The 22,009-nt window shown below is 44.4% G+C and overlaps 1 protein-coding gene across 1 annotated transcript in view; it reads right to left on the bottom strand.

Moving 5' to 3' along the window:
* Positions 1 to 3,318: 3,318 nt before the first annotated feature.
* kcnh2b (potassium voltage-gated channel, subfamily H (eag-related), member 2b) overlaps positions 3,319 to 22,009 on the bottom strand; it is a gene marked incomplete at both ends in the record, with an annotated part of 255,721 nt that continues 237,030 nt past the window's right edge. Inside the window, 14 exons of the mRNA XM_083936372.1 lie at positions 3,319 to 3,729; positions 4,281 to 4,382; positions 4,513 to 4,618; positions 6,430 to 6,619; positions 6,724 to 6,868; positions 7,953 to 8,104; positions 8,259 to 8,361; positions 9,564 to 9,757; positions 10,722 to 10,974; positions 15,689 to 15,751; positions 15,895 to 16,094; positions 19,437 to 19,577; positions 19,744 to 19,838; positions 20,213 to 20,367. Of these exons, the coding sequence (XP_083792498.1) occupies positions 3,319 to 3,729; positions 4,281 to 4,382; positions 4,513 to 4,618; positions 6,430 to 6,619; positions 6,724 to 6,868; positions 7,953 to 8,104; positions 8,259 to 8,361; positions 9,564 to 9,757; positions 10,722 to 10,974; positions 15,689 to 15,751; positions 15,895 to 16,094; positions 19,437 to 19,577; positions 19,744 to 19,838; positions 20,213 to 20,367 (2,310 nt within the window). The remainder of the gene's footprint in view (positions 3,730 to 4,280; positions 4,383 to 4,512; positions 4,619 to 6,429; positions 6,620 to 6,723; positions 6,869 to 7,952; positions 8,105 to 8,258; positions 8,362 to 9,563; positions 9,758 to 10,721; positions 10,975 to 15,688; positions 15,752 to 15,894; positions 16,095 to 19,436; positions 19,578 to 19,743; positions 19,839 to 20,212; positions 20,368 to 22,009) is intronic.

The raw sequence follows: 22,009 nt of genomic DNA, 5'->3' as shown, positions 1-22,009 counted from the left end.
TTCCTGAGTCTTTATTAAACATCTGCACTGTTTAAGAAGTAAAGTGCTCAAAGTTAACGGCTGCAGTTAAGCTGCTACAAGTCTTAACTGTTTAAAGGACTATTGCACTTCAGCACGCTTTCCCCTCCTCTGTTATGACTCCTTATTTGTGGTACTGTACAGGAAAAGGGTCCGTCAGTATCATTTGTATCAGAGAAGACAATCTGAAGATGTCATAGGGTTTGGTTTCCCTTCGTCTTGGCAACTCAAAACTAAAAGCTTTTTTTACGATAAGGGGTTATCATTGCACCTGCTCCTATTATTTCATACATCTTTGCCTGTCCTGAGGTTTCTGGGTAAACTCCAGACTCCACCCGCACCACCACACCATGTTCAAAAATCCCGGGAAAACTGACATTGCCATTTATTCTATTTATAGATTACGGTGAGATTTAAAGGGCGTTTGGAGACTGCCCTCCACCCCCCAAAAACGACCCCATAGGTTGTTTGTACATTCAGCTGATCACAACCCAAACTTAGGTTTATAGTGGCGGCGACCTAGCCTGGAAACCCGACGGTCATGTTTTATATATACTGTATATATATATATATATATATATTTATTTATTTTTTACGTCTGGCCTCTCTCCCATTCAGACAGATTTCCAGCCAGCCTGGTCCTGTGTGGACCAACCCCACCGTTTATCCCATGTGGGGTGGGTTTAAGATGACTGCAGCTTTTCAGACTCACGAAATCCCATCAGACTGTCAAACTAGGCAGTGCTGATCAACAAGAACGGGGTATTCTGTTATTGTATACTTAATGTTTTCAGAAGCACGATACTTTTATTTATGTCACATACGTAACTTCATTATGTTCTTATGTGTTAAGTTGTGTAAAAACCGTATCTATTTTAACCCCAAACCATGATCTTTGCCTAAACCTAACCTAGTAGGTTTTTTGCCTAAACCGAACCAAACTGTGAACATTTATCCACATGAGCCAAGTTTAAGACCTGTTTCATTTACATGTTGATCGACTGCCACCTTTATGGCCTGTGGGTCGTATTAGAGGTTAGGAACAAACAACCTATGTGGCCTAATGGACTGGAGGACTTGTTGGTTCTCTTCAAATTTGATGCACTTTGCAAAGCAGCATTTAAACTCTTCAGTGTTCAAAACTGAGTTCTCTGACTTTTCCCCCCACAAACAGTAATTCTTAATATGCAAGATACTATTTCATTAAAACTGTATGTTCTTCATCCATCTCACTGAGGTCAAAGGAACATTTATAATCAGAGAGAATCACATCATCCACCAAGAAGTTGACATTTTCTTCATTACTACATATTTGTCCAAATAAAAGATGGACCAAACATGTTTTCAGTTCAGTTTCAAGATCTCTTCTCCACATGACTTTCCCCTGTTCTTCTAAAGCGAGAGGCAGCCTACAGCCATGGTGTACGGCACAGCAGCACAACACCACTGCACTAAGCTTAATGACACCTGAGCAGTGCAGTTTCAATAAATCCTGAATCGCATAAATTGAACTAGGCTCTGTTTACTCCAATAGCAAAGTAATTGGTGCATGTTTGTTGTTATTGTCAGTTTGCTTATACGAACATCTTCATACCTCAACGAAAAGTGTGGTAGGCCTGCTAACATGACCTGACAAGGATCATATGTGTATGTGAGGACTTCAAAGTGGTAGGTATAGAGATAAAGTGAATATTTCATATAAATTATTCCTCAAACCCTGGTGCTAGAAAACAGGAAATCACTAAAGCTATAGTATTGATCAGTTAAAACCTACATTGCAAATTTGATTGATTGACTTGCGCCGTCTCGATTCAAAACGCAAACACTCATTTTTCATTTGCCTGTTTAAACGAGCCAATAAAATCAGATTTGGGGCAAAGCACAAAAGTGTCCTAAACACAGAACGCAAACACGCTACAGCCTACGACATGCTCTGCAAACGAGGACAAACGGAAAACACGTAAAAATGTGCAGACAGGAACTCAGCACACATAATAAGATTAAAGCACACTCACTCATCTCTTGCCAGTGTTTGCATATTGTACTGTACACAGAATAATGGCGCATTCGGCTGGTCATTGTAAACTGGCAAACTTGTGTATTATCGGGATCACATGACGCAACTCGTATGTACAAGGTGAAAGCATTCTGGGTGTTTGCTCGGGTGGAAAAAAAAAGCAAGGACATGAAATCTGAGGTAGCAAATTGAACTATGATAAACTAGAATCGCTCAACTTTTTCTTCCCTTTATGCGTGTGCTTCGATTTTTAACTGAAGCAGGCCAGTATCATGTCATCGTAGGGTCAAAGCTCATGGTTTTCTGTACGTTTGATGATTTATTGTTGGCTGTTTTTTGGTGCACTGCTCTCATGGTAAACTTGTAAAGTTTGCCAGTTTACCTGTTCGTGACACTGCCATGTGTTCTTCACTCACTCGCACATCTGTACAATGTTCATGACAGGGCAGCTGATATGTTCATCGAGAAAATTCATGGCTTTTAACCCTCCAGTTCCCACCCCTGAGGTGCAAACCAATCCAATCCAGTGTGCTCTTGGGAAAGGGGGAGGCGTTAGCTCTGCCTCTTGGGGCAGGACATCAGGGGGAAGGAACCAATGACAGAACGGGACAGCAGGTTTCCTGTTAGGCCAGCTAACACTACAATTTACCAACCAGTTTGTGAGTTTATCGGAAGCGCCGCGGACATAGAGAATAGAATAATCATCATATCAATACGATTTTCAGTGCAAGACGTAAATGGCTACTTGTTTTTTCTCATTATTCTGTCCGTTGTTGTCTTGTTCTTGTCAGTCATCCAACGCTGGACACAGCAGTAAAGGGATTTTTCTACAGGATAGCAGTCATTTATGTGTGTGTGTGACGTGTCATCCTTCTGCAGACGACTGAGAGGTCCCAGACTGGATAAGTCTGGGTTCACCTGGACTGTGTTCATTAAGTGGTAGAGCTCTTCTCTGCTCTGTGGTTTTGGTTAAAGGTTGTACTGTTCTGGAGCTGAGAAAACTCCGCTGTGGGGTGGGGGGACTTGTGGAAGAGAGAGACAGAGAGCGAGAGATTTCGACCCTTTCCTTGACCCCTCTCTGGCTTCACTCCCTCTGAGCTGTGGCCTTTCTGAAGGGGCCAGAGGTGAGAAATCAGCAGTGAAGGTACAGTAGCTGGGCGCCCTAAAGGGTTTTGGTGGTAGGGCCTCTCAGTGGAAACAGGACAGGAAAAAAAAACCTCACCCTCGTTCTCTCTCTCTGTAGCACTCCCTCCATCCCACTCTCCTCCCCCTTCATCTCTTCCTTAGCTCCCCCCTGGGTCGGAGCTGTGTCTGTGTGGTGTCCGTGAGTCCAGAGGTGTCTGTGGTTCTTGAAGGGACAGCCTCCTTTGGATTTCAGGATCCAGGGAAGATACACTTGTTCCAGCTGCGGGCCCAACCCCAGCCCCCATACATACCCCTGAACCAAAGTCTAACCCTGCTCCTAAGCTCGACCCCACTGCTGCCCCGCTCCCTAAATCTATCCCTAACAAAGACCTAGAGGGGACTCTAGCCACAGTGCCAAGTCCCAGCTCCAGCTCCAGATGCTGCCCCAGGCTGTCCAGTCCAGAGGGTGTGAGCTGGTCCTGGTTGGTGTTGATCAGTGGGGTGTTCTGGGGCTGCAGCGAGTCAAGAGGCTTGACTGGGAACTCCTCAAAGTCCTGGGAATCCAGGATCTGCAAGGAAACAAACAGACAGGCTACTTCTCTTTTTCTTCACGCTATTCACAAACTCTCATGTTTTAGAGGAGCGTTGACCCCTGTGTACTGGGTGTAAAAAAACTGCTGCCACAGTTGCTGTGATTGCTATATTTAGCATTTGTGATATGCAAATGTGTTTCATGAGGTTAAGGATCTTAGGTTTGACTGCATAATATATAGTTTATATAAACTATACTTGATTGTGGTATAATTAACCTTTATATAAGCAGAGCATGTACTTGATTTGACATGCTGCAAGCTATTCTGGTAGCTTCTGAGAGCAGGGTACAGAGATTCACATCAACTCTGTAGCCTAATGAAACCCTGAAGATAAACACAAACATAGTGCACCTACCAAGTAACCAAGTAACAATACAAGGTTTAAGGGTTACTCAAATCTTTGTGGGTTTCAAATGTTTCTAGTTCATATTCACTGGGAACAAAGACGACACACAGTCAGTAAAAAATGTATCTCCAGAGAATGTGAAGTATGAATTCATATATTCGTATCAACACATCTGCTTCACCTGTGAGAGGGAAGCCAGTGTTTCTGTCTCCAGAGGGGTAACAGGCTGGACCAGTCTCTCTCCTGGACCTGGTCCTGGGCCAGGACCCGGGTAGGGTGACACCTGCAAAAGACAACATCCTTATTTGTCTATTCATAACCTGGGTCAGTGTCTAATAATAATAATAGTGTGTGTGTGTGTGTGTGTGTGTGTGTGTGTGTGTGTGTGTGTGTGTGTGTGTGTGTGTTCTTACCTGAGGTGGTGAGGAGACAGCACTGTAGGCAGGAGGAACCAGGGACATCTGTCTTTGCAGCAGCTGCATGATTGCTCCGATGTCCGTTGACATGCGACTCTCCAACCTGCACATAGGACGCAGTAGATGATAATCCATAACCGCTATACAGGGAGGGAACATTTATATGCTTTTTATTTGATCCTCTGCTTGGTTTTGGCTCAATTTGGTCACAAACTTTCTCATTTTATAGCTAAACAGTACACTAAAATATATTTCTGAAAGCTCATAGTACCGTATTACCCGACTAGATCGCTGCGCTCTGAGAATGCAGGGCTACTTGTCGTTCCTAGAGTCTCCAAAAGTAGAATGGGAGGCAGAGCCTTCAGCTACCAAGCTCCTCTCCTGTGGAACCAACTCCCAAGTGTTGTTCGGAAGACAGACACTGTCCCCATATTTAAGAGTAAACTTAAAACGTTCCTCTTTGATAAAGCCTATAGTTAGGCCTTACTAGCCCTTAGTTATGCTGCTATAGGCCTAGTCTGCCAGGGGATGCTACTGTCCCAGTGATACTCTGAGCTTCTCTCCTCTCCGTCTCTATCGTTCATGTCTCATTAATGCATGTTACTAATTCACTTCTTCCCCGAAGTTGTTTGTGCTTTCTCGTCTCACAGGTCACAGCCAGAGAGTGGACGTGGTTTTCACGTCAAGGAGGAATAAACAGCCAGCGTGGCGAAAAAGGATGCTCCTCTTCTACTTTAATTAGGAAAATGAATTCACATATCATCTCAGTTATTCATTTACGCTGATAAAAAGGGTTAAAATTAAAAATGGGTGGATTAAAGACATTCAAACTGCTGATGTCCCTGGATCTCAACAGTGATGTTGGTGTGGATATAGCAACCACAGCTGCCGGTAACATCTATATGAACACATGGTCAATTTTTGTCTTCTCGCATAAACTTTCCATTCTAATGATTTTACTTCTCTAAACTCTGCTCTGCTTACACTACACTTCTCTTCCCATCCCGCTGTTCGTTTGTTTCTTTTGGAGCTGTAATATTTTTTCCCACAGGAGTCTGAAGCTTTATTGTATCGTATAAGTAAATTGGCATCTTGTCCGTAGTCACGCTGTGGGAGTAACGTAATGTGTGCGACACACATTACCCATTTTCCCATCCAACCTTCTGGGTCTTATCTGAGGCTCGGACAGGTAATTAGCATGCATTCTGCTTATCTGCAATGCTTTGTTTCAGTCCAGCAGAGACTTTACCGTATGTGCAGGAGTTCTCTCCTTAAACATCGCAACTCTGCATCCTAATTTCCTCACACACACACACCTTCAGCCTGTTCACACATCCTATCCAGCAGAGGCATCCAGTCGATCGTGCGTTAAAACTCTGAGCATTCAGCCGGAGGCGCAGCCGGAGGCGCAGCCGGAGGCGCAGCCGGCCTGAAAAGTTTAAACCAGCACAACCGCAGCCTGTGATCACAACATCTTACTCTGCGGGGGAGGGAAAAGACTTCCCTCAGAGGCAACCAGAGCGTTCGCAAATGAGTCAGATGAGTGTGAGCTATTACCAGGGATTTCAATATTATCACACACACACACACACACACTGTGATCACAACACAACCTGAAAAAGGAGGAGCCTAACCCAGCTAAAGGCAACAGGGATGGAAAAACTCTTTTCTTACTCTACGGGGGAGGGAGGAGACATCACACACACGCACACGCACGCACGCGCACGCACACACACACACACACACACACACACACACACACACACACACACACACACACACACACACACACACACACACACACACACACACACACACACACACACACACACACACACACACACACACACACACACACACACACACACACACACACACACACACACACACACACACACACACACCCGGTCATACCTGTTGAGCTGTTTCTGCAGAAGGTCCAGGCGTGTGTCCAGCTGGTTGCGTTGCTGTCGGCTCAGGCTGTGCAGCGGTGTGTTGCGGGTCGGTGGGGAGGCCAGGCTGCAGCTGGGAACCTCCTGGTACTGACCGCCCGCCCGACTCTCCCCCCAGAAGCTAAAGATGTGGGACACACCTGAGAATGCACCTGTGGGAGATGAAGACGGGTGGAAAAGGAGAGAGGGTGTGTGTTTGTGTGAGACCCTGTGCAGGCGTTACTGTAAAATGCTATTCTGTTCTGTTCTGTTTTACCTGACAGGGCGTTGCACGTGTTCCCGGTCTTGGGGTCTCCATCGACCTCGGTGTTCTCGTTGAAGTTCCTGGGGATGGCCTGAGCCTGCAGATTCTCCAGCATTGCCGGTGGAGGGGCGAGTCTGGTAACAACTGACTCCTCGCCCTGTAAGAGGTGTAGATCCAGGACATTAAAGCTCCCATATCATGCTCATTTTCAAGTACATACATGTATTTTTTAGGTTTCTACTAGAACATGTTTACATGCTTTAATGTTGAAAAAACACATTTTTTTCTCATAAAGTCCGTCTGAATATACCTGCATTCAACCTCTGACTCAGTTTTAGCGCCTGCCTCTCAAAAAAGCCCAATCTGCTCTGATTGGTCAGTGTTTTCTGGGTCTTCTACATCTGCGCACTCAGTGTCTCTCACCATCATTGCAGCGAGGGAAAGACTCTAAGGGCACACTCCCACTGTCCATCTGTCCCGTGCCCCGTGCTTTAGGGTACTTGTCCCCCCCTCCCTCTCCCCCCGCGCCCAAGGCCCGTTTGTACTCACACTGACTGGGCCTCGGCGAATGAACATGTCACATGCATTGATTGACGTCATCGCGATGCGTCGCTTTGTTTATAACTCTTTCCGTAGACCTCAGAGTTTTTGTGCGTCTTGTCGACTGTTTTTGAACATTTTCATCGACCAAGCTGCAGTAAACACTCCACCTCCACATCACACCAACGTGAACCTTTCACCGCCATTGTTTTAAATGTCCGTGCATGGTCCCTCCTTCTTTTTTCTACGTCCCAACAGGCGCACAGGAAATTACGTCAGAACCGCCGTAGGCCTCGAGTACGGTTGCACTCACACTGGTCAAACGAACTAGACTTTACCCGTGAAACGTGCTTGGGCACGGTACAGATGGACAGTGTGAGTGCGCCCTAACAGCGCTGTAGCGGCACTTTCTACCTATATGTGGTATGTTTGTGACGTCAGTACTGTACAGAAGTCCTGACGGCTGGTTCAAAGACACAGTTTCTGACACAGATTGTGAGTATTTCTCTGTGAATTGAGTGTTTTGATACTTAGTATTTTTAAAGCATCTCGATCTTGTAATAAAAAAAAAGAAATCTCACTTTTTACAATATGGAACGTTTACCACCTTTTTATTACTGTATCATGGTGAACAACAATGGCAACCACGAAACAATAAGCACACTATGTTGAGAATTAAACACAATGAAAACCTGTTTTACCTCATCACCACTGGAGTGGGAAGACACGGAGCTTCGATGCACTGCCCATTGCCGCTCAGGGGCCTCCTCCTGTTTTTGGTTGCTGGCTGCTTCCCTCTGTCTCCGTCTCACAGATTTGTGGGACTTTTTAATTTCTCCAGCATCGGCATCATCTGGATAGATTAAAATAACATTTTAAAGATGGCCACTGGGGAGGGTTGCCAGTAAAAAAAAACTCTTGGTATGGATAGCTTTCATTTTCAAATAAGGGTTAAATAAATAACATAAATGGTCGGAGCGAGCGATGAGCTGTAAAGGAAGGGTCACCTTTTTCTGTGCGCCTTCGGAACGATAACTTGCGTCTGCGTAGTTTGTTGAATCCCCCACAGTTGGAGTCTTCGCTGCTCGGAGAGCCCGGGATCATGTTGGTCTGAAATGAGGCGTGAAATAGCCTTTAATGGAAGATTCAGGGCAGGGAGGATATTTTATATTTTCTATGTTTATTACAAGTACACTGAAAAAATAAGTTGTTACTTAATGAAAATCCTTGCTGAATGTAAAGTACAAGTCACTCAATATCACGGGTAATGCACTTGCCTTTTAGCGTCACACATAGGAAATTAGGTAATTGTTACTTAACTCTGCTCAACTTACAAGTCCAAAACATTTTTAAAGGAAAGGTAATTACTGTTAATAAGTCAATTTCAGTGCTTTTATTTAAATGTTGACATGGTGAGTTAATTGGTTGCATGTTTAATAACTAACACACACATGTCTTTTGCACTACAATGACGCTTAAGATTAAAATATTTGGAGCAGAAAATATCGCTGTCAATCAGCACAGGGTCTTTAGTCTCGTCACAAGACTTGGGAAATTTTTAGTGATAAAATATATATATATGATTCTGATAGCTGATATTAAGGCCAACACAGTGATATATCATACTTGGTGTTTATGATGCGTTATTGGTGCGAAAAATGCAATTTCATCAATAAAATATATCACGCAATGCATCATGGGAGTTTCCGGTCAGGCTTTTTCTGCCGTATCTCGATAACAGAGAGTCGCAGAGAGATGGAAGTTAATCCTTTGAATATATTTTCATATACCGGCTTTCCAACGGTGCCACCCCTGAGTGTCTTCGACCTTCCGTTCCCGAGATACGTCACAGTTATCACAAATGTGAGAGCGAAAGGTTACATTAAAGTTAAATTGAATTAGTACTTCAAAGTTAATGTGCAGTGACTATAAATCATTTAAATTGCATTTTTATATATATAATAAAATGTACTCTTCCTATTTAGTGAATTTGTTACATGAATAAAATGTTTAAATATTCAAATGTTAACTTAAAATATTCAATTTCCCTCTGAATTTTAATTCTATTATGTATAAATTACATTTCACTATCCTAAAAAGTCATTTTTTTTCAGTGTAACAGTGAGAATCAGGCAATCTTTCCAAAAGTTAAAGCAAAATCTTTGCTCGGATATCTGGATACAACTCACAGAGCACTCGTCCAGTACCCGGGCAGATAGAGAGAACATTAACAATAAAACAGAGCAGTCATTCAAATGTTTCAGAAGTATTCAGGGTGTCGTTTGACTTCTTTGCTGAGGTTGTAAACTCACATCTCGGAGGTTAAAGGTGATTTCCAGGTTGTTCCAGAAGTGGTCCGCAAACTCAGGGTACATATCCAGCACCTCCAGAACGTCTTCTCTGAAGATCTTGTGGAGGTCGCAGTAGGTCAGAGCTCTCACATCAGCGTTGGATTTACCCGGTCGGGAGTAGAGGTTGATCGGCTCGCCGAAGATGTCGTTCTTCCCTGGAGAAGGTGAGAAGCAAGAAAGACGGTTTTTAGCATCCAGAAAAGCCAATTGCAAACTTTTGAACAACAAATCCTACATAAGAGCAATGCAACTGCTTTTCAGATGAATTGTAGAGTCTAGAATCTACTCTGAACTATTGGGGGCAACACTGTGTGCTCACCAGCAGATGGCAGTACCAGCTAACGCATACAGTATGATGCAGTTGTGACAAGACTTGAGCCTGTAAGTTAACACTCAGTAAGGCTCGTTGAAAGAGGTATTTAAGTTTAAACCAATAAGACACTGTAGCTGGGACAGGATGAGAAGCACAGGTGGAGAACTTTTATTACTATTGTCCTGCTGATCAGTCGTTCAGTGCGTTGTAGTCTGAGCTACTCTCACTTGCTGTACGTCTCTGGGAAGCAGCGCATGTACATTTTGGACTAAACTGTTTATTCTTCCGCAGTACGTCATCTCCTGTAAGAGTAACATTTCCAGAAATCAATGTTCATGCTTCAGATTTTGTTTTTTAATATTCTAAAACTTAAAAAAGGAACATTCATTCATCCATTCATCTTGAACCACTTGTCTCTGTTGCGGTCGCGGGGGGCTGGAGCCGATCCCAGCTGACATGGGGCGTGAGGCGGGGTCCGCCCTGGACAGGACGCCAGTCTATCGCAGGGCACATAGAGATGCACAGAGACAGACAACCATTCACACCTACGGGTGATTTAGAGTCATCAATGAACCGAACACCTGCACGTCTTTGGACTGTGGGAGGAAACCGGAGAACCCGGAGAAAACCCACGCAGACACGAGGAGAACATGCAAACTCCACACAGCCGGGACTCAAACCAGGAACCCTCTCGCTGTAAGGCGACAGTGCGAACCACCACACCAAAGGAACAGTCGGTGGTAAATGTAATCAGTAAAGCATATAGTGACAGCTGTATATATATAAAATTAAAAAAAATGTTGTACCCAAGATGGCTACCACCACGTCTCCTCTCAGTATCTCTATGGATCCCCTGGATATGAAGTAGAGGGCAGTGAGGACGTCCCCGGCATGGACCAGCGTGTCACCCGGGGGTGCGTGGGTGGTCTTGAACTTCATGGCCAATGCCCTGAGGCATCCCTTGGTGGAGCCTTTAAAAGCCTTACAGTTCTGCAGCAACGTCCGGTTCAGATGGAGGCAGATATCTGCCTGGAGACACTCCGGGAAACCTTTCAGCACCTGGGGAGAGGGAGCGAGGGAGCGAGGAAGCAGAGGGAGGAAGGAGACGAGGACAAGGATGGAACGAGGGATAGAGAAGTAGAGGAGGACAGGAAGAGGATAGGAGGAGAGGAGAAAGTAATAGATACGAGTGGGGGGAAGGGGAAAGAAAAAAGAGAAGGAGAGGGAGGAGAGAGAGGAAAGACAGTGGATGAATTGATAGTGAAAGGTTGCATAACATGCTATTAGCAGCGATTGACTGACGCCGAGTCCAGAACAAGCTAATGTCAAATAAATGTCACATGTAATGGACGCTTTAGAGGAAGCGATAAAGTTTGTAATTCCTTTTAATTGTCGTCACCCCCACCCGTGATATTTCATGGGACATTAGCCTTTTACTGTCATCATAACATCATCCCATATATCGACATGACACAACCACGTCGCCTACATTCGTCACTGGATCTTGGTTCTCACCATCAGAGAAAGAGTCACAGTTTCTGCTTTTATTTAATATTTTATGATTTCAACCCGCAATTGGTAGACGAGCATGAGCGGTCTGGGCTTGTTTCTCTAGGAAAGGACTCGTGCAGTGATTTTTAGAACTGTTTGTCAGTGGGCCTACCCGAACGGAGTCAGCAGCAGGCCCGTAGAGTGTAATTAATATGAAGGATCGGTGCAATTTTAATGAGTTCACGGCGAGAAAGGGAAGCCCCAGCTCTGGTGAGCGGCAGGCTGTGGGCCTGTAAATCTTGCTGACTGCGCAGGGAAGAGCTGCACCTAACACACCAACACTCCACTTTCTCTCCATTTCTCTCTCTTGAATCCATTTCAAGCTTCGACTTTCTCCATTTCAGCCTTCACTGGGCTCCATCTTCATCTCCCTATTGGCCAATGTCCATTTCTTATTTGTGGCATTTGTCTCCAGCCATTTTCCACCTCCTATCTTGGTCTGAAGTTCCTGAGTTACTGTCTTTTTGCGGGCGTCATTGCTTCCCCCTGACCCCGACTAGGGCCTTTGAAAATGTACAAGACCAGTAGGCTACTAATGCCAGGACCCTTAAAAGCTGGGTTTCCGTCAAATACTTTCAGTATAGTACGTTTAAAACCATATGTAACCCATATGGATATGTACCTTAATGATCTGATTTGTGTTCCTACCACAGACCGTACTCTTAAATGTATGGCGGGTTGTTAGCAGATGGTACGAGCCGTGGACGGCCATGTGCTGTGAAATGAGATGAAACACCTTCTCATTCCTCACTGCTCCATCCAGCTCTTGTAGTGTTTCCTCTTCACCGACAACGCATAGGACTGCATTGTTTCTAGCTCCACCTTTTAGTGTCGGATCAGTGAGGTACCTCAACAGAGGGGTAACGGAAAAATGGGATCGAGTGGAGCAGTTTTATTGTTACCATCCACCATTTTTGACATTGGAATCACAAAAATAACCGTTTTAATGTTAAAACGAACTGAAGTGAACCAGACTGCTCGGAGGAAACGAGGCTAAAGCGATACCTGTACCGATCGAGTGCTTCCTTTGAGACATTTTCCGTCTACTTCATTTGACATTCATCATGTGAATACAAGCACCTGAACTGCCAGCACTGTCAAATACACCACGCTCAACTTCACCACACCACTGTCTGCACGGATGGTAGCTGCCGCGTTAGTGGGCCAGTCACAGGTGGTGTTCAGTGAAAAGAACTCTGGCAGTGATTGATTGGTTCTAGGTACAAAAGTGATCAAACGCAGGTACATTTGACTCGAGCATATATGCGGATGCACCTTCCTTAAAAGGTATCAAGTAAAGGTTAAAAAGTTCCAAGTCAAACATATAATGAATGCAGTAAATCCTTCACAACCCAACTGAGAACTCCCTCTTGTGGATTTGAATAATAGCCTGCTATTATTGTTCGCTTGTGCGGCGCCAGGTACTACCCCCCAAAATGTGCTGAGGTCAGATTTCAGAGGCAGGATACATCAGGTGTCCTGTTAGCGGTGCACTTAGCAGATGCTGAAGTGCTGACTTTCATAACCCAACTGTTTTTGTTCATATAAACGTTTGCCGTGATATATCATTGTGGTCTGTGCCGGGGTTGTTCTACTGAGCAAAGCTTCAGTTTAATGTGGAAAAGTCGTGTTAATATGGGCTTCTGTGCCTTTTTGTTTTACGGCCTCTGGGACACTTAAACCACTCCGCTCTGCAGCTGCAACCAAACACACACAGGGAACTGAAGCCTGTATCTGGTGTTATCCCGTCTACTGTAGTTGTCTCAAAGGGCGTAGGTCTGGTTTCAAAAGAAGGGGGGGATTCATCTTGTTTCAAAAGTATAAATAGACAATTAGTATACAGCATATAGATACATTTAAATCAACCTAGCAATTAATGGTGAAATTGGTCACTGTATTTTGAATAGTACAGACAAAAAGAGTGATAACGTTGCACTTTTTGCCTTGTCCGTCATTGATATTCAGTTCTAGTTTATATTCTTAGGAGAAAATTAACTTTAATATTAAAAAAATATGTTTTAAACTAACTAACATGCAGAGAAGGTGGAAGAACTAGAGCCCGCGAGGAAGTCTTGCCTGCAGCCTTCCCCTGAGGCTGAACACAGCCCAGACAACTGCAGAATAAAAAAATAAATAAAAAGGAAGGGCATACTTTACACAGGACACAGTAGTAATCGAAGGGTTAGAGGTCGGGTCGAGACTCGAGACTCGAGAGGTGGGGCAATGTTGTCGACATAAGATACCATTTTCAGGCTCACAAAATGTCGCCTCCGTGTGGATGGTCGACCAAAACGATACAAATGTTGTGTGTTTACAGGGAAACGCTCCTACGTCTCTTTAACTCCACCTCCCTCTCACTCTCCATTCAAGAACTTTGTCCAACGCTAAAAGGCAGGAGGCCTTTTGAGGCAGTGTGGCCAACTCCTCAACTCCACTTAGCTCTGACTGCAGCTGCTACTGCTGCGTGAGGCTTCTGTGAGACTGACCGCCTGTGAGTGCTTTGGGATGGGGGAGGGGCTCACGGCAGCACCCCGCTGCTCGTTGAGGACAGTAACTCCAGAGCGACACGTGATTTCACGTCAGAGTCTCCAAACACCACAAAAGTCTCCAATAACACCAAAAAAGATGCTAGCTTTGGAAAGCATGATTAACACTGAATGCCCCAAAGCAATTTCAGTCGAAAGCGACCCTGTGAAAGCGGGGACAAATAACCAACTTCAAACCAAGTCCAGTTGCTTTTGACTGAAATTGCTTTGGGGATAACGATGACCTGGACAAATGAGAACTTTCACAGGCCAACACCCTTATAAACCCTACTAATAAAGCATGGAAAATAAAAACCAAACAGAAACTTCAAGAACAGCAGAAATCAATCATGGTTGTGCCATAAATACTCACTACAGTTGAGCTGTCTGGTATAAAGCGTGACATCAGCACGACAATTGTGATTGGTTTAAATAAAATAAAAAACAGCCCACATCGTTTTTTTGTCCCCCTATTCCTGAAACCTTTTATTCAGGCAGCCAGACCACACTGCAGCGCTGGAGTATGATCTGGCAGTGCGAGACTACAGTTGAGAGACACATCGGGGCCGTGGTCAATATTTTACAAATGTTAAATTATTGATCTGACCGCTGCAAGTGTCTGCAAGAATCCCACATATTCACACAGAGGCTAGAGATCAGCTGCAAAAAGCAACGTCCGAGCAGATTCAGTGTCCTGCTCACAGACATACACACAACAACACAATCCCATCACAACACTGTTCAGTTCCTCATCACAGCTGCATTACTATTCCCTCCATCCTCATGAATGAAGGAAGTTGCAGCTGATTGAATCAGACAGACAGACCGAGAGACAGACAGACAGGCAGGCAGGCAGACATGAAGAGAAAGGGAAGAGGAGGGGGCTGACACCTAAAACAGGCTCTCCTGGATGCTTGCGTTTCCTCTCTACGTTAATGTCTCGCTCATTATAATGAAATGAAACCGGATTTGAACGATGGAATACTGTGAGAGCCGCTGAGACCCTCCGCACTTCTGTCAGGCTCCACACACAACAAGGCAATGATTTTGTGCTGACGGGCAATTTCTGAAATAATTTGGATGCTGAACGCTGAAGTTGTGAAGAGAGATGTCTCTAGTAAAGGGTACTTTTTGAGCTGAGACCATGGAACGGCTTACAGTGCAGTGAAGAACTGTAGCTGTGAAGTACAGATAGTGAAGATGGCATCCACTGACTCATGCACTGCGTTAAATGCTTGCATCAGCAGATCTAAAGTGCGTGACGTGTTTACGACTGTTATTGTTGTGTGTGTGTGCGTCTGTGTGCTAGTGTGTGTGTGTGCGTGTGCATGTGCATCTGCTGTTGCATGGTTGCATATGTGCATCCAATGCCATGTCCTTGTGTGTGTGAGCAGCCCTATCCTTTACGCTGTGACTCACAGAGTTCAGGTTGAGGTCAACTGTGTACAACATGCATGTTGAAAGCACTGTGTGTGTGTATGTGAGCATGGTTGACGCGTACGTCTCCATTGACAGGTGCGACTCACTGTGTTTTCGTATGTTTCAACTGGTACGTGAAAAGAGCGCGTGAGCCTTCATGCATGCGAACAAACTGATGCAGGTCCATGCATGTGGCAAATACTTTAACCTGTCTATTTGCACGTTTGTGCATGTATGTATGTGTGTGTGTGTGTATGCATATCCTTGATGATACTCACATCACTCCTATTTTCTCTGATGGTGTCGGACCATGCATGCTGAGACAAAGTCTTCACATCATCCTATTAACGTACAACGCAGGCTCAAAATACTCCTCTAGCCTTTTCTGTGTACATGTGTGTATTCATGCCCAACACTCATTCATGAACATTAACAGACTGGGTGCACACACACAGGTTTTGGACGCACGGGGATCGGTACTCACAGCATTCATGTCGATGCCGTTGGTGTAGGACCAGGCGTGCTGGAAGTACTCCTCCAGCCTCTGCCTCAGCGGGTTGGGGATCTGGTGGAAGCGGATGAACTCCCTGACTCTCAGCATCTGGGTGTGGTAGCGGGCCGTCCCCGAGTACAGCCGCTGGATGATAGCTGACACGTTCCCAAAGATGCTGGCGTACATCAGGGCTGTAGGTTGAAGATGGAGAGAGGGTGAGACGTGAGGGAGGGTTTGAAAGTGTGAGGAAGGAGGAAACAAGGGGAGTAAGCAGGAAGGGAGAGAAGAACATGTGATACACACGGGTGCTTGATACACTGATATTACTGGACATATTCCTGGCTAACTGTCCTCTCCATCTGAAAAGAAATATATTATTAAGCCTGAGCCCCCTTGGGTGTTACGGTTGGTAGAAATATGTTAAGTGGGAAGGGGCAAGACCGATAAAGAGGAAAGAAAGGAGAGAGGAAGCTCAGACAGCTGATGGTGTAATAATGGGGAACGATGAAACAATGACATATTTACACTGTATTTCCATTGTTCAATGCAGACATATACATCATACGCGTCTTTGTATAGACTTACTGAAGATGTAGTCAGCGTTTCTAAGTCGATATGTAACTAAAGGTGAAAATTCAGAACCGTGGAGCAAACTCCGCTATTTCTGTTTTCTTCTTTATACATCAGTGAAAACAACACTTTTGAGCGACTTGCATTCTTTTGTCCGGGGTTCTCATTCATTTTTTCAAGTGTTTCGATTCAAAATCATTCACAGTATGATTTTATTTTTAGACAGCACCCTTAAATAACATCTTAATTCAATGAACGTGCTATACAAATAGAGGTATCATCGAGTTACATTATTTTTCAATCTGATTATACAGCGACGTTTGCCTTTTTGCATTACAGGATACACTAGAGAATGCAATATGAACATGATAGACTACAATATGTGACAGCGCACACTGACAATATAAGGGCCTGATGTGCTTCAACATCCAGAAAAGGAAGGCAGCCACGATCCTGCTCACAGTCACTCTGCTCATGGACTTACAGAGACATTCATATATTGTGTCTTGAGGTCATTAACAGATCTTTTTACGCGCTTTTTAAAGTTTTTTCTGGAGCCAATATTTTGTGTTACTATCCCTTCAGCCCTGCTCAGTAAAGCAACACTTTCCATGGGAACACTAAAAGGGTATTTGGCACTAAAAAGACTTTAACTTTGGAACACTCAGACTGTTGGCGCCATGGATGGATTACTGAAGTGGCCTACTGGGCACAAGCCCAGGGGGCCCATTAGATCAGGGGCTCTGATTCATAAAATGTTGCTAAGAAAAAACACAAAATGATACGCACAAAACAACCACAAGGAGAAGAAGACATGACTTTAGGGATGCAAAACAACCATGAAGAGATGTTAAATGGCCAAAAATAAAATGTAAAAAGAGAAATAAAGCGATGAAACATAAAATGTCTAAAAAGAGATGCAAAACAATTACAAAGATAAAAGAAAATGTATGCAAAATGACGTCAAAGAAAACCATCTAAGAGACCCAAAAGTAGACTCAGTGGTGCATGTCTTAGGTTTCTCTCTGCTCTAAAACACCTGATTCTAACGATGTGCTCGTTATCAAGCAGCTGAAGCTCGGCACAGGTTTGATAATTGTTAGACTTTTGGAGCAGAGGGAACCTGACACATGCGGGGTAGTGGCCCTCCAGGAGCAGGATTGGACACGCCTGATTTAAGCTGCTCGATAACAACAGATCATAAAAATCAGGTGTGTTAGAGCGGGGAGAAACCTAAGACGTGCAGGACAGAGGCCCTCCAGGAGCAGGATCGGACACCCCTTAAGTTGAATTCTAATCTTTGCTGCAGTACAGTTAATGGGATAACAAGATAACGTCATCACTAATGAATGTACAATATATTCTCATTCATTTGACTTGTGCAGTCCAGTCATGTAAATGTGTACATCTGAATCGTCTGCAAACTCAGAGAGAAAACATGGTTTCTATGAGCAACTTCAGAATAATTCAGCTCATATAACTGTTGTGTGCATGGGGTCAGTTCTCTGGAGAACAGACCCAGCAGGAGTCGGACTGATCCAAAAGGCTTTTGTCTGTAGAGGGCAGAGGGTTCTCTGTCGTATCCTTCATGAGCCTCCTCGTTTTGTCCTGTTGTCAAGTTGGAGCCTGCTAACGTCTCAACCTCTGTCAGCTACCATCACTGTCTGCATCACCCACTAAAACCGCTTATGTGTGTGTGTGTGTGGGCATGTGTGTTCGTCCGTGTTCACAGCGTGCTTCTTTTTTAAATAGAGCGAGATAATATTGTGCTGCAGTAATGGATATCTTACAAGCTTCAGGTCATTCTCTGGCCGAGCAAATGCCAAACTGCCTGGAGCAGAAACACAGACAAAATTCAAACTCAAACAAAAAGTGCCTCGAATATCTTTTGATTTTACCCTTTGATAACTATAACTACAGGACATGCTTATTCCAATTTGATTTCATAAGCACAACAACAATGATGAATGCTATAAACAAGCTGTTACTAGTTTCTAGAAACATTTTAGACGTACAATTAGTTTGAAATATCATATTAAAGCTGCAGTCTGCAAGTCTGGCAGATCGAGTTGACTCAGTCAAACTCTCACGCCCCTCCCCCTCTACCACCGAGCTCCTCCGCTCCCTCTCATCGAGTGCTCGTCAGTGCGCGTGCACCAGATTCCTGTGAACACGCCCGTCTCTTCTCTCATCAATAAACAGCATGGGGTACAGGCTACATGGAGGTAGGCTGGCTAACTTACTCATAGATAGAAACTGCTAATGTTATTTATCGTATGCCTAGTTTGAGGCGTGTGGCTGTGATATTGTAACATGCGCAAGGGTGGAGGTGGGATCTGTGGAGTGTGCATTATGTCGCCTTCAGTGAATATGATCAAACAAATGTTGCCGACTGCGACTTTAATTTTCTCATCCTATGGTTTATACATGATCAGCCTGCAGAGACAATGACTCTGTAGAGATGCAGTTGACTTGATATGCATGAGGGGATATGCATTCGATTAGTAAATCATTAAGTGACATAGATTAAACATGGGGTCAATAAGTCACAGGACTCAGGACTCAGATATTATGAGGCTGCACTTCACCGTTGAACAATCCCAACCTTTAGTTTGGCCTCACTTCGCCACAGACAAGTTTACTCAGACATTGTATGACGGCATTTCACCCCTGCTCGTGTATTTTGTTTTTTTTTAATTCAAACTTCCAACTCTCACACTCTTTTGTGAAGTAATCCCTGCTGTACCGACTGGAGTCTGCAGAAATGTTGGAGAAGATCTGAAAGAAGAGGATTTACCAGAAAGAAAGAATGTTCCCGCAAATAGTGTTGCGTAACGGTGCGCTATGGCCTGACTGAAATCTACAAAATCCAGCTGCAGCTGCAGAGAAAGTTGACATTTGCTAGCTGTGCATCTGGTTTGCGGTTAAAGTGACAGTTTTCTGATAATAATATCAATACTTACACCCTATGAGCATGACACAGATGGAGAAGATCTTCTCAGAGTTGGTGTTCGGGGACACGTTCCCAAAGCCCACACTGGTCAGGCTGCTGAAGGTGAAGTACAGAGCTGTGACGTACTTGTCTTTGATGGAGGGGCCCGAACCTGGAATGGAGATTCGGAGGTCACACAACTGAATGACGGACGATCACTGATGAAACATATTGTTCTCTATAAATGTGCTTAAAGCTGAGTTAACCACTTAAAAAAAACAGTATCACTGCAATATTTCTAACCAGTACAAAAAGTGCGTTAGTTTTCCTCTCAGTACCGAGGACGGAGCTGTTGAAGGGCTTTCCCAATTGGTCCCCGAGCGTGTGGAGCCAGCCAATCGAACCATTCCTCTCCACGCTACCGATGGCATACCTGGGAAAAATAACAGTTACAATATATAAATATATACAGTATATATAAAATATGTATAGAATTAGTGATGTTAGCAATAATCAGCCCACTGTGGTCGGCTGATAGTGTTGTCAAAATATAATTTCTTTACATAAGACTGATTCAGAAGTGTCTCATTTTCTGCCATTTGACTGTTTTCAGAATAAAACAAACATTACACCTCTATAAAAAAGCATGACACTATTTATTTAGTATTGTATTGAAGTTGTAAATGTCAATATGGTGACAACACCATCCCCCGTACGACAGCAGATCCGATGTGTGCGGACACAGCCGTGGTTATTTCGACATCACTCTGTACATCGGATTGATCAGACAGTCGCATGGCGTCGTACCAGATGCAGGCCAGCCAGTGAGCGATGAGGGCGAAGGTGCACATGAGGAGGAAGAGGACAGCCGCGCCGTACTCCGAGTAGCGGTCCAGCTTCCTGGCCACGCGCACCAATCGCAGGAGACGAGCGGTTTTCAGCAGACCGATCAGAGTGGTGGTCTGATGGGAGCGGGAGAGACAGAGGGTAGGTGTTAGTAACGGGATAAGCTGTTGTAAAGCGTGGCGGAAAACAAAGTCTCTTGGCTCTGATGTGTCCTCGCAGCTTCCCCACCTGCTGTCATCCTGTGTCACACACACACCCACACACACACACATACACAGACAGGTGAGGTAGCCATGGCCTTGTCTCCATGTGATTCATAGTTGTGGAGGTAAATCCTGACTCCCTTTCATTACTGGTGGCTGCCTGTTCCCTCGCCTTTCTACTCGTATTCATCTGCCCCCCTCCGTGTCCATACAACAAATAAATAACGGAGCGATTACTGCGCTGTTAGAGAGCCTGGTCCTGCTCTCTCTCTACGTTTGTGTCCTCACAATAAATTATAGTTGTCTGGTGAGGAAATCTCCACGTCCTTGGCTCTGTGGCTCCTTCTGGCACTTCCTCAATGTTGGGGAGTTTCCCCATGCATCACTTTCGGCTCGGTGGGCGGCTTGATCACTGTAATTAACAATTCTTTTTATTACTTAAACGCTTCCCATTACTTACTGTTTACTCTGTCAATGGCATCACCCTGGACTGAGCTGCTGTGCGGAGTGACAGACCTGTGCCTCAGTGGTTTTCATCCTTCATTATGTGGGCAGCATATACTCAGAGGGCTCCAGCAACCTACAGTCTATCTCACTTCCTTCCCCGAACTCCCACCACTTCCTCCCGACGCCTACAGTACCTACTGTACCAAATGAATTCTCCAACCAACACCTCCATCACTTCACTTTTCTACCTCTCCCTTCATGTGTATAAAGTCAGTGTCTTCCGCCCTGTCCCGTTGCCAGATTATTTCGTACCCTGCGTCGAATGTATCCAGCGTTTTGTTCCACAGTCTTGTTCATACTCTTGATATCTTTGTTTTGTTGTTCAGGTTTTTGTACGCCTTGTTTTGGTCCAAGTAAGTTTTCCCTTTTTGAATTCACTTGTGACTTTGTTTATTCCTCCCGTACGGAGCCGTCTTACTTTGAGATGTATTTGTTAACTTTACCTTTTTGTTTCTTCCTCCTGTGTGGAGCGCTTTTATTTTGTACTTTGGCTTTTTCTGACGACTTTGGTTTTGTTCCTCCTGTGCGGATTGATTTTTTTGTTTGTGGCTTTTTCCCTGTGCCACGTCACAGTCGTCAAGATAATAAATTCAGTGTTGATCCGCGAGTCCTCTTTCCTGCCTGGGTCTGACGACTCCGAGATTTCATTATTATTACATTTCTCTTTACGTTAAAGAGAGAAAACAGCCGATCCTGACACTGGTGAAGCTGGAAGCAGGGACTGTTTTTTATCCTTAACAGTCAGTTATATAATTAATCAATTATCAAAACTGTGGATTTCATTTTCTCTTAATTGCTGTAATTGACTCATTTTGTACACTGCATTATATGATGTAAGGCGGACATGTTTTATTTTGACGCTTCACCGCAGACGACTGCAAATAAAATATTTCCCCATGGAGATAATTAGATTATGGAACAAAAACTAAACCTCCTCTGCCTCTCACTTTCCTCCTCTTATTCCCTATCTTCCACCTCCCTGACGCCCTCCTCCTCTCTTCCCTCGTGGCACCTTTCTGTTTCTCATCTTCTCTTTTTTCTTCTACAT

Source organism: Echiichthys vipera, assembly GCF_963691815.1.
Source record: "Echiichthys vipera genome assembly, chromosome: 21".
NCBI lineage: Eukaryota > Metazoa > Chordata > Actinopteri > Perciformes > Trachinidae > Echiichthys > Echiichthys vipera.
Note: the sequence above shows the minus strand (reverse complement) of the source record. Positions and strands in the feature narration are given on the sequence as shown.